Raw genomic sequence first — 13,923 nt, 5'->3', positions numbered from 1 at the left:
TGACTCCTACACTAACATATACTAACATCCCCTCTCCCTTGACTCCTACACTAACATCCCCTCTCCCTTGACTCCTACACTAACATCCCCTCTCCCTTGACTCCTACACTAACATCCCCTCTCCCTTGACTCCTACATTAACATCCCCTCTCCCTTGACTCCTACATTAACATCCCCTCTCCCTCGACTCCTACACTAACATCCCCTCTCCCTCGACTCCTACACTAACATCCCCTCTCCCTTGACTCCTACATTAACATGTACTGACATCCCCTCTCCCTTGACTCCTATACTAACATATACTGACATCCCCTCTCCCTTGACTCCTACACTAACATATACTGACATCCCCTCTCCCTTGACTCCTATACTAACATATACTGACATCCCCTCTCCCTTGACTCCTATACTAACATATACTGACATCCCCTCTCCCTTGACTCCTACACTAACATATACTGACATCCCCTCTCCCTTGACTCCTATACTAACATATACTGACATCCCCTCTCCCTTGACTCCTACACTAACATATACTGACATCCCCTCTCCCTTGACTCCTACACTAACATATACTGACATCCCCTCTCCCTTGACTCCTACACTAACATATACTAACATTCCCTCTCCCTTGACTCCTACACTAACATATACTAACATTCCCTCTCCCTTGACTCCTACACTAACATCCCCTCTCCCTTGACTCCTACACTAACATGTACTAACATCCCCTCTCCCTCGACTCCTACACTAACATCCCCTCTCCCTTGACTCCTACACTAACATCCCCTCTCCCTTGACTCCTACACTAACATCCCCTCTCCCTTGACTCCTACACTAACATCCCCTCTCCCTCGACTCCTACACTAACATCCCCTCTCCCTTGACTCCTACACTAACATCCCCTCTCCCTTGACTCCTACACTAACATCCCCTCTCCCTTGACTCCTACACTAACATCCCCTCTCCCTTGACTCCTACACTAACATCCCCTCTCCCTTGACTCCTACACTAACATCCCCTCTCCCTTGACTCCTACACTAACATCCCCTCTCCCTTGACTCCTACACTAACATCCCCTCTCCCTTGACTCCTACACTAACATCCCCTCTCCCTTGACTCCTACACTAACATCCCCTCTCCCTTGACTCCTACACTAACATCCCCTCTCCCTTGACTCCTACATTAACATCCCCTCTCCCTTGACTCCAAGACTAACATCCCCTCTTCCTTGACTCCCAGACTAATATGTACTTACATCAAATGTCCGTCCCTCCGCCGACACTTTAAAGTCGCACAACTCATTGTTAGTGCGAAGGTTTTTCATCTGTGTAACCACCGAGTCTCCATATCCCTCGGCCTGCACACGCTGGTGCTCTGCCGTCATCTTGGTAACATTATTGACATGGCTTGACCTGTAAGGAGGAATGAAGTATGAAGTACAATATATGAAGTCTCCACAGTTGCCTTGTTAATCAACATAATTTAGTAACTAATTATCAAGGCTTGAAGCTGTCCATATTGTTCTGAAAAATAAACATATATATACACTGTTTTGTTATAACAGTCATTCTGAAAATTTAAAATATATATATATACATATATAACATATTTATTAGCACAATGTATCATATACACTATGTGTTGGTGATCCGAAGATATAGATTTGAATTTCCTGTTGTAGTTGTACCGAGAGAAATATTTATAATATATGTACAATTCGTATCCATGTATGTAATTAATACATTGCGATCCAGGTATTCATATCATCTAATAGATGACTTCCACAATGATCATGTCAGGGTATCGGGCCGACCATCTCTGCGCCATTGAAACGTTCTTTTTAGAACGCCGATGTGGCACAGCGGTATAAGCTGCGGGTATTTCTGTCTAGGCGATTGGGTGCCGTATCAAATAATTAGCACAATGTATCATATGCACTATGTGTTGGTGATCCGAAGATAAAGATTTTAATTTCCTGTCGTGGTTGTTCACGATGAAAATATAAACAAACAACTTTCCTGAAGAGCAGCAATAGCTATGAAAGCGTTAGAAAGTTTGTTGTTCAGTTCTGTTTGTTTTTTTGATATATATCTAACTCTACATGGACACAAACTTTTCTCTCGATGAATATATATTATATATATGACAAAATGTTAAAGGAAACACCAAAAACAAGAAATATCTTTAAAAAAGATAAACGGCATAGTTTTAATGCTGGTGGTTATAATGTAAAACTACTGGTGAAATAAATTAACGAACTACGATGTAATTATAAATGCGCAGTTTCAGCACGGATAACAAAATTATATCAGTTTGAATCATTTTTGGTGATAATAACTTAATAAGACTTCAAATGTGTCATTTGAATAGATGCATCCAATTATTCAGCTTGCATTCAATTTAAAAGGGACATCACGGTAAAAACGTTGCAATTTTCACTGAATGTACGCGTTTTGTTCCTTTCCAGTTATGTTTCTGTTCTGTTCCAATGTTCACAGTCAATCCCTATGTCCAGCTTGACCACTCGCTTTAGTTGGGAATCCCCCTCTAAATTTAGCGCGGAAATTATTTTTAGATCATTACGTGACTGTTTTGAAATCGTGGCAACACAAACACACGATAGTTTACAAGGCGATATAGATCTATATTCCATCTGGGTTAGTTGGTTAACGATATTATACACAGTGGTTTAAATGTTAAATAACACGTTCTGTAAATATTATTTATGTGTAAATAAGTGTAAACACTGTTCATATAGTATAGTGACAGTAGCGATGTACTGGTACAGACCGTATTTGTGTAAATATTACCGAGATTATCATGACCTATATATAGCTACTATCAAACAATCAAGCAGAATACGAGCGGCGTCCGTATTACTGCTGTTTTCATGTTTGAACTGTTACAATCTATTGTACTGCTTCCCAAGTTTAATTCTAGGATTGTGTTTGACCCATTTTCCTATTATTCTCTTCATTGCGGAAGCTGTTATAGTTTTCAACCGCAGTCGATTTGCATTGGAAGCCATTTTTGTTTCCGTATATGTCACAACATTTGCATATTCAGAGTGATAACCTTTTAATAATTGATGTTTTTATGTACATGTATATACATCATCAAATTCGAATGGTCATTGTTCAGGAGGTTATTTTTTTTAAAGATATACCCAATAATATGATAAAAAATACAAAATAGATATTGGTTTATAGTCCCTTTAACTTTGTTTCGTTTTTAACTGTATATCTGCATTTTGCATTGACCGCTACATTGACCCATCACATACTTCATCTTGACCAGAACGCCACCTGTCACGTCATATCCGGGGCCAAAAGAAAATTAGACGGCTATGCCGAAAAAAAGGAAAAGCAACATAACTTCCCACATACAAACAAAGAAACTATGAGAGGGTTTTGGTGTAAATCTGTATCAATTAAAATATATAACTGTCCGAAATTACTTGTAATTGTTAAGACAGTATTGATAAACTAAATGTAGAAATATAAGCAGAAAAAATCCATGTGCAGAGCTTTTTTGCATGGTTATCTGGAAACAGGTAAACAAATGGATTATAGTTGAATGAAAAAGAAATATATATATATATACATGGAAAACATAGCTCATACCAACCTGGTGTTATTCTTTATATAATTACCAGACATCGTGATTATCAATACACACAAAAAGGAACAAAATATATAAACACAGGAGCCTGATTTCATAATACTCTGCATTGTGGCCTTGCTTGGTTTGGTTTGTTTAACATCTTATCAACAGCTATGGTCATAGCCTACCCTGTGTGGTAAATACGTGGATTGAGCGCGAGTGATTTGGGAGGCTTGAGGAGAGGTTTACGTGGATTGAGCGTGAGTGATTTTGGAGGCTTGAGGAGAGGTTTACGTGGATTGAGCGCGAGTGATTTGGGAGGCTTGAAGAGAGGTTTACGTGGATTGAGCGCAAGTGATTTGGGAGGCTTGAGGAGAGGCTTACGTGGATTGAGCGCGAGTGATTTGGGAGGCTTGAGGAGAGGTTTACGTGGATTGAGCGCGAGTGATTTGGGAGGCTTGAGGAGAGGTTTACCTGGATTGAGCGCGAGTGATTTGGGAGGCTTGAGGAGAGGTTTACGTGGATTGAGCGCGAGTGATTTGGGAGGCTTGAGGAGAGGTTTACGTGGATTGAGCGCGAGTGATTTGGGAGGCTTGAGGAGAGGTTTACGTGGATTGAGCGCGAGTGATTTGGGAGGCTTGAGGAGAGGTTTACGTGGATTGAGCGCGAGTGATTTGGGAGGCTTGAGGAGAGGTTAATTTGTAAAACATTGATAAATGAAAGTAGCTACTGAATTAGAATATGGTCCAGTTATTACAAATAGAATATAAATTCTTAACAAACTATCCATAAGAAAATATATCAATCACAATGAGGCTTGACTCAAGGCAACACATTTGGTATCAATCATATGAAGGGAGATAACTCTTAATAATTTAGTTTTTGAAACTATAACTAAATACAGTACATGCAAAATAACTCTGAAATGAATAGAATGAACCATGTTTAAAAAATATTTCTTGGCTATTTTTGTTTTAATCCTGATAATTTGTGATTAATTCCAATGAAAACAATAATGTTTCCACAATGAGATGCCAATCAACACTTCATTGTATATATATATATTGCTCACACTCCAATAAATGTAGTTAAATATCACAAGTCTAGGAAGCATGCATGATAAAAGAAAATAATTAAATGGACAATGGAAAAAAAAAACTAATTAAAAGTTGCTTCTGATTACTTTGGTTTGGTTTGTTTTTGTTTAACGTCCTACACAGCCAGGATCATTTAAGGACGTGCCAGGTTTTGGAGGTGGAGGAAAGCCGGTGTACCAGGAGAAAAACCACCGGCCTACGGTCAGTACCTGGCAACTGTCCCTCGTAGGTTTTGAACTCGCTACCCAGAGGTGGATCGAGGGCTAGTGATAAAGTGTCAGGACACCTTAACCACTCGGCCACCACGCCCGATTACAACTTGGTGGGTGGGTCACTCAGGGATCAACAAATAGATCTGTCCAGGGGCTTATATAGAATTCGAATATACCCGAATAAAGCTAGCTCCCCCATCAACAAAATAGATCTGTCCAGGGGCTTATATAGAATAATACCCGAATAAAGCTAGCTCCCCCATCAACAAAATAGATCTGTCCAGGGGCTTATATAGAACAATACCCGAATAAAGCTAGCTCCCCCATCAACAAAATAGATCTGTCCAGGGGCTTATATAGAATAATACCCGAATATAGCTATATCTCCCATCAACAAAATAGATCTGTCCAGGGGCTTATATAGAATAATACCCGAATATAGCTATATCTCCCATCAACAAAATAGATCTGTTCAGGGGCTTATATAGAATAATACTCGAATATAGCTAGCTCCCCCATCAACAAAATAGATCTGTCCAGGGGCTTATATAGAATAATACTCGAATATAGCTAGCTCCCCCATCAACAAAATAGATCTGTCCAGGGGCTTATATAGAATAATACTCGAATATAGCTAGCTCCCCCATCAACAAAATAGATCTGTCCAGGGGCTTAATAAATATAGAATAATACTCGAATATAGCTAGCTCCCCCATCAACAAAATAGATCTGTCCAGGGGCTTATATAGAATAATACTCGAATATAGCTAGCTCCCCCATCAACAAAATAGATCTGTCCAGGGGCTTATATAGAATAATACTCGAATATAGCTAGCTCCCCCATCAACAAAATAGATCTGTTCAGGGGCTTATATAGAATAATACTCGAATATAGCTAGCTCCCCCATCAACAAAATAGATCTGTCCAGGGGCTTATATAGAATAATATTCGAATATAGCTAGCTCCCCCATCAACAAAATAGATCTGTCCAGGGGCTTATATAGAATAATACCCGAATAAAGCTAGCTCCCCCATCAACAAAATAGTTCTGTCCAAGGGCTTATATAGAATAATACTCGAATATAGCAAGCTCCCCCATCAACAAAATAGATCTGTCCAGGGGCTTATATAGAATAATACTCGAATATAGCTAGCTCCCCCATCAACAAAATAGTTCTGTACAGGGGCTTATATAGAATAATACCCGAATAAAGCTAACTCCCCCACCAACAAAATAGATCTGTCCAGGGGCTTATATAGATATATATGGGACCTCATAGCTATACCCCTGTGTAAATATAAATATCTATCCAGGGGCTCATATAGATATACCTATAGATATCCCCCCCCCCCTTATCAATTAAATGAATATATCAAGGGGCTCCCATAGATATACCCCGACCCCCTAATCAATTAAACAAATCAATATCCAGGGGCTCATACAGATATATCCCAACCCCTTTAATATCAATGAAATGTCCACAGGCCCCCATAGATATCACCCTGCTCATCAATTAAATAATTCTGTCCAGTGGCTCATTAGATATATCTTGTAAACTTGCTATTTTGTTTCAAAAGAGGTTAACCTTTCAAGCTTTCACCTTGACCTGCAATTACCACAAAAATCAAATCAGGCACCGGTGTACACCTTGATGCGTGAAAATGAACTCAATCAGTCAAGGGTTTCAATAGAGAACTATCTTGTACACAAGCTTATCACTGATGTACCTATGCATGAAACGATGTATACCCATGTGGTCAATCTATAATTCATTTCCATGACTCCTGTTCAGTTGCATTGCTAAAAACAATGAGTCAAACAATGTTAAATTTAACTATTTGCAGAAATTCCTATCAAAATTCTATGAGTACAGGACCCTGGAACACATGTATAGCTTTATCACTGAATTACCTCCATTTACCAAATATGGAAGATATTAATTAGGGGTAAAAAAACAACGATTAGATAGAGTAATCAGGATACGATACTAGTCATTTAGTTTGTATTCAATAACACAGAGAATTGGTGTGAAGTATTGCGAGGGTATATCGGGAGGTAATCACTACAGTACGCCCCACACACACCTGCTCACTATCAAATATTCATGTACACTGTTGCAGTGCACAAGATTCAATATAGAGCTGAGTGATATAACATTTGTGTTGTATTTCTATGTTATGTACCATTTGCCGTTACAATTCCAATTAAAACCATGTCAAGTATTATTTGATACCACAAATGGTTTATAATATGTTAATTGTTATTGTTGCTATCAATGACTTAATATGATAGATTTCAAACAAATATTCAATCGTAAAATATCGCTAACTGGGAAAAATCATATTCCATAATTTCCCTAAACTTTACACCGCTGTTTGGATGGAAGGTCAGTAACTTCCAGGCCTTTTTCTCACTGGTTGGATAAGGACCTTTTTGTCTCATTTTCGGAAGAAAATTGGTGAATCTTATTCACTAGAGAAAACATCCTGTATCATAATTATTTGGCTGATGGCTGATGGTCAAACCAATGTCCAGAATACGTTAAACACTGATGGTCAAACAAACGTCCAGAATACGTTAAACACTGATGGTCAAACAAACGTCCAGAATATATTTAACACTGATGGTCAAACCAATGTCCAGAATACGTTTAACACTGATGGTCAAACAGACGTCCAGAATACGTTAGTTTAACACTGATGGTCAAACCAATGTCCAGAATACGTTAATTTAACACTGATGGTCAAACCAACGTCCAGAATACTTTTAACACTGATGGTCAAACAAACGTCCAGAATACGTTTAACACTGATGGTCAAACCAATGTCAAGAATACGTTTAACACTGATGGTCAAACAGACGTCCAGAATACGTTTAACACTGATGGTCAAACCAACGTCCAGAATACGTTCAACACTGATGGTCAAACAAACGTCAAGAATACATTTAACACTGATGGTCAAACCAACGTCCAGAATACATTTAACACTGATGGTCAAACTAACATCCAGAATACATTAACACTGATGGTCAAACCAACGTCCAGAATACGTTTAACACTGATGGTCAAACCAACGTCCAGAATACGTTTTTAACACTGATGGTCAAACCAATGTCCAGAATACGTTTTAACACTCATGGTCAAATAAATGTCCAGAATACATTTAACACTGATGGTCAAACCAACGTCCAGAATATGTTTAACACTGATGGTCAAACCAACGTCCAGAATACGTTTAACACTGATGGTCAAACCAACGTCCAGAATACGTTTTTAACACTGATGGTCAAACCAACGTCCAGAATACATTTAACACTGATGGTCAAACAAACGTCCAGAATACGTTTAACACTGATGGTCAAACCAATGTCCAGAATACGTTTTAACATTGATGGTCAAATAAACGTCCAGAATACATTTAACACTGATGGTCAAACCAACGTCCAGAATGCTTTTAACACTGATGGTCAAAACAACGTCCAGAATACGTTTAACACTGATGGTCAAACCAATGTCCAGAATACGTTAAACACTGATGGTCAAACAAACGTCCAGAATACGTTTAACACTGATGGTCAAACCAATGTCCAGAATACGTTTAACACTGATGGTCAAACAAACGTCAAGAATACATTTAACACTGATGGTCAAACCAACGTCCAGAATACATTTAACACTGATGGTCAAACCAACGTCCAGAATACATTTAACACTGATTATGTTTTGACCTATTAAGTCTCTTAAATTTTTGCTGCAAAACTTTTTTATTCATATTATTCATACTCTTTTTAAGTGTCAAATTCAATCACAACTATTACAGTATTATATAACATTAAATGGCATGGACCAGATCCAACTACATGAGGATGAAGAATATTAACTTTCATGGTTTTTTATCATTGCTAGATTTTATGGGTACTTTATATTAATATGAGTCAGATATCAATGAGCATGACCATCCTAGAAATTGAGTCAGCACGGGAAAAGTTAGGATCTATGAAAGGAGAAATCTACAGAGGTGGATGTGTCATCTACATGCCAAGCAGTAGATCTTGCGAGATTAGACTCAGATGTGACGTACGTTGGACATTGATATCAGTGACTGAACTTGACAATTAATGTATTCACTTGTGCATGAGCAAAAAAATCAGTTGACAGTTCATTGTATTTTGAGTTTTGATAAGTTTTCTATTAAAAGGGCAATGCGACCTTCTTAAACCTTTGTACTTTAATTTAGGCCAACAAGGCAATCTTAATGATAGCCAAGCACTTACGATTGATTAGAATAAGGGCAATAACTCTTGATATAACTGTGAACATAAACTGAATTGTGACGTTGATCAATGATCTTCGATCAGATTATAGGAATCTTATGCCTGTAAAAACTTTTTGTTTTGTGAATTTTAAATCTTTCACCTTAAAAGGAATTCTGGAAAATATCTTTAACTTAAGGATCTTGGAAGTTTGAGCTTCAACCCTATCTCTAGATCAATCTAGAACTGATTTTACTACCGAAATAAGGTAGTATTCCTTACTGATGGTGTTTCCCCTTTGAATTAAAAACAAATCCCCCATCAAGAAAACATCTCATAAAACAGGGGAAATCCCCCAAATTTTGATGAAATATACAAGAATTATAGCAAAGAATAGCTGTAAAATGTTAAAGTTAATGAATAATTCAAGACACTGCGACCCTTTATTTCCCCTAAATTCATAATGGGTAGTATTCACCAAATCCTAGATGAACTAATGGATTGGTTTGCAATTCTAATTGACAACATTCAGTATCTAAGTAAATGTAAGTCATTTTTACGACTGGTCAAACTTGTTTCCAATCATGTGGTCAGACTGCAAAATCCGATCTTACTTCAATGTAGTTACTTTTTCCAATTATAAAGCCAGACCAATAGAATTAGACATACTATTCTCTCTCAAGATGGCATCTCGAAGGAGTCTAGACCTATCGAAAAAATAACAAAACAGGAAGCAGCCTCATCCAGAAATTTAGAGCATTTCTGTTGGAAAAAGGGAAGAAACATTAGCTTAATGACATATATATATATATATATATACAAAATAAGTCTAGAGAGACGGAGTCCCCAATTCGGAAAGGTAAGCCTATATATATATCAATGATTCAGGTGAATGTGCAAATTAAAATCTACCGCAATACTGGCACTAGATAGAGCCAAAAAAAGACTATCTTAGTTCTTTCTAACATTATGTATAGAGTCAGAATCTGATGATTCCGGTAGACTTTTTATTAGCGTTCTTGTCCCTGAATACATTAACTAAAAAAATTTGACATACTTATATTCAAAATACATGTAACTCAAGAACTCAATATATTAAAATTTAAATATATATCAGCTCAGTTTGTTACGCGATATAACTTTTTACCTGCCTCTAATGAGCAAAAAACCTCTATAATTAGTTGTAACATTTTAAAGTCCCATCAACACCGTTAAGGCCATCCTCTATAATTATAAATTACATCACGAATATTCAAAACAGCGAAAAACTGTGTTTCCACTTTTAGACATTGTATGGTATTTTACTACTTCAGAGTATTCCAGTATTCGATATTCTTGTTGCATGCTCTGGCTATAGCTACACATCATGGGAAAATGTAATATGCTAACTGTATTTAATTATATCTGCAAAATAAGTCTATTCCCTCAATTTTTAAAAGCCCCTTCTCCATTTTTCTCACTCAAAATTCTAAAATGGTAATAAACTTAAAGTAATTTCAAGAACACACAAGTAATGCTCCTAAAACTTTAACTAACTTATATGGATAATTTCAGAGTCTCAAAACATTTCTGAGGTTTTAAATGACATAACATATATAGATCTTATAATACAGTCAAACCTGTCTATAAAGGACACCAAAGGGACATGTAAAAAGTTTCCTTTATATACAGGTGTCCTTTATACAGAGGTTAATTATCTATTAATTATATAGTTAATTGGAAGGAGTACGTGGGTCTGATGAGTCTGTCCTTTATAGACAAGTGTCCTGTATATATATATATATATATAGAGGTGTCCCTTACAACAGGTTTAACTGTAAATATAGAGTCCACATATAGTATCCAACATTTCTGAGGTAAAGAACATACACTATGGTCTATATAATCTGGTTACAAAAATGAATTTATATACACTTGTAAGAAAGTCATGCGTTTTTAATATAGGGTAGTAGTTAAAAAATGTTTTCAATTTCTTTCATAGTTTTTATTAAAGTCACATATATGATCTATGATGTTCACATGGAGAGGTTAATCTAGACAGATTTTACTACAGAAAAGACGATTCAACACTGATGGAGTTTTCTCCTTTGATTAAAAACAAATTCCTCCTCAAGAAAAAAAATCCCATAAAACGGGAAATCCCCCAAATTTTGATGAAATGTGTAAGAACTATAGCAGAGAATAGCTGTAAAATGTTAAAGGTTATAACTTTAAAGAATAATTCAAGAAACTGCAGCCCTTCATTTCCCCTAAATTTCATTATGGGTATAGTTTTCCCCAAATCCGATAGCTAGATTAACCCGTGACATGAAATACCCTGGTATGGGAAACAACACTCAAGGATATTATTACCTTTCAATGTTTCCTTTTCACTGTCGCTATCACAGTTATATATTATGATATTATATTATCATACTGATAGCAATTGGCTATATGATTATCAACATACAAAAATCACATTTCTAATGAAATAAATGTTTTTTCCCCTTACACTTTATATAAATGATTTTTGTGAGGAACCATTGTAGATTTTATCCATTAAAGGTTGTATTAGACAACGAATCTAGACTCTAATAGCCCTTAATTCATTCTGATTGAAAATGACCAAAAAAGTTTAGGCTTCAGGGCAGGCACAAAAATTCAGGGGTCAGCAGTGCCAAGCCATTATGATGTAAAAATGTATTACTATCAATATTTTAAGCAATGTAACCCAATTAATTAAAAACCTTACTCTTTTTTGTGCTGACTACCCGGATTGCTGAAGGATGTTTTTCCTGTCATTTTGAATAGAAGCCAGGGTGATGGTCCTTTCCCGATATAATTTGAATATTAATTACCCTGTGGTAGTGACAAAAACGGTAACCTATCTTTTTAGCATGTAAACAGATTTCTGGTTTTAGGCTTTAATAAATATTAAAAATTTATGAAAAGCTAGAACATTTTAAGCCCTAGTTAAAATTCACTATAAAGAATTTACACAAAGCTGATTTCCAATTGACATAAATATTTTAAGGCATGCCTATATGATGTATCCAAGACAAAACAGATATATATATATTGGGTATTAAGTATGAAATTTATCTTTAACTGTTAACTTTGAAACAACGGCTAAAAATAGCAAGATCGGCATGGAAGTATAAAGAGTTTCCAATGTTTTGATGCACAGACAGAGACAAATTGTTTATAGGGCACAGGCCTGTACATACTCTCTAATCAATAATCTTCATTTTTTTGTCAATTTCACATCGTTTATTATTAACATCATTTTTTATCATTTCATTTCACAAACAGAGACATAGCTATATATGTATATCTGACCACTACTTCTGGTCGCTTGAGAATAATGACATACCAATTTTCTCGAGTCTGACAATTTGACCCATAAAAAAAATCATTAGCTTACCACAGGTTCCTTCAGAGTGTGTGCTGTTAAATTGTTACCAAATTAAATGAGATTTAAAGCAGACAGCTGTAAATGACATCAATATAAATTTGATTTTTTTTTTCATTTCCTAAAAATCACTTTAAATCTTTTGAATATTGGTAAAATATTTGACATTTCTTTCCCCTAAGGCCATAGACAGTGAAATTTTATATACGGATATATCATTAACATGAAAAAGAAGTTTGACCTCAAAATTATTTGCACTGAAATCCATTTTTTTTTGGTTCAGTAGCATCTTTTATCATAAATCAAATAACGTGACGTGAAAACAAGGATTCTGGTTTAAATATGCCATCACAACATATCAAATACAAGCACGTGCAGTGATGTCATTCAAACTCTAAAAAATGATACACCGAACACATTATCATCCAGACACGACTGCTCTTCGTGAACTTAGGAATCAGCTGTTCGATACATACACACAATATTATTCACAAGTAGTCCGCATGCGCAAAATAACATGCACGGTGCAATACACACGCACCGTCAACAGGTTGTTGGAGATGTGTTTAGAAATGTACAAACAACTAGCACGTGTGTATATGTACCTTCAAATGTGCACCTTCTCACCGTCCCTGCATACCATCCAACGAACAGTTAATATTCACAGTGGCTAGTCTCGCCTGGTGCCTACCACTCGCCACAACAGTAGGCCAAGGTCACATGAGCTCACTAAAAACTAGGTCATTGATTTTTTTTATTCCCGTCCAGCTCGCGTGCTATTGACAGCATACGTACGGCGATGATTTGTTACCCACTGATATTTAACAGCATTAAGGTCACAAGACAGATTGATATGTAATTTCATTTTGTCGCATCAACACAGAACTAACCCTTTTTTCTCGTTCGTCCATAGCGTAACTCGTCTGGTGTGTGGCTGCCATATTTGAAATTATTTACGAAATTCCTTACCTTCTTCCACTGAAGAGTGCTACAGGTTGCAGCATTACAGAGCACTGGAGGCGATAACAGGAAACCGCGCTTTTTCAAGCGTCTGTGAATCGTACTGGAAAATGAAATAGTCGAAAGATATTTGAGAAGTTATGATATTTGATGAAGCACGATTTCATAAAAGAATCATTTGTCTGTTTTGAGTCATGTTGATTTGGAAAGAACAGGATATTTGTAAATGTTAGTATTTTATTCCTGTAGTTGTGACATTTTGCAACCTGATGGGAACGGCATGCCTGTCTATCACACTGCTAGAGGGCAATAGCAGTATGCAACTTTATGTATACTGCAAATATCGTAATATAAAGGCTTTCATGTACGTGCAGTCGGTCTAGACATGATACAACCAGAGA

General features: G+C 36.6%; 1 protein-coding gene across 1 annotated transcript in view; it reads right to left on the bottom strand.

Moving 5' to 3' along the window:
- Nucleotides 1-13,490, bottom strand: part of LOC117342165 (kelch-like protein 26) — a 30,050-nt gene extending 16,560 nt beyond the window's left edge. Inside the window, exons 1-2 of the mRNA XM_033904177.1 lie at nucleotides 13,168-13,490; nucleotides 1,259-1,415 (exon numbers count right to left, since the gene is read on the bottom strand). Of these exons, the coding sequence (XP_033760068.1) occupies nucleotides 1,259-1,387 (129 nt within the window). The 5' untranslated portion in view covers nucleotides 1,388-1,415; nucleotides 13,168-13,490. The remainder of the gene's footprint in view (nucleotides 1-1,258; nucleotides 1,416-13,167) is intronic.
- Between the last annotated feature and the right edge of the window lie 433 nt (nucleotides 13,491-13,923).

Source organism: Pecten maximus, chromosome 14 (genome assembly GCF_902652985.1).
Source record: "Pecten maximus chromosome 14, xPecMax1.1, whole genome shotgun sequence".
In the NCBI taxonomy this organism is placed as follows: domain Eukaryota; kingdom Metazoa; phylum Mollusca; class Bivalvia; order Pectinida; family Pectinidae; genus Pecten; species Pecten maximus.
The sequence above is the reverse complement of the archived record's forward strand: the minus strand, read 5'-3'. Positions and strand labels throughout refer to the sequence as shown.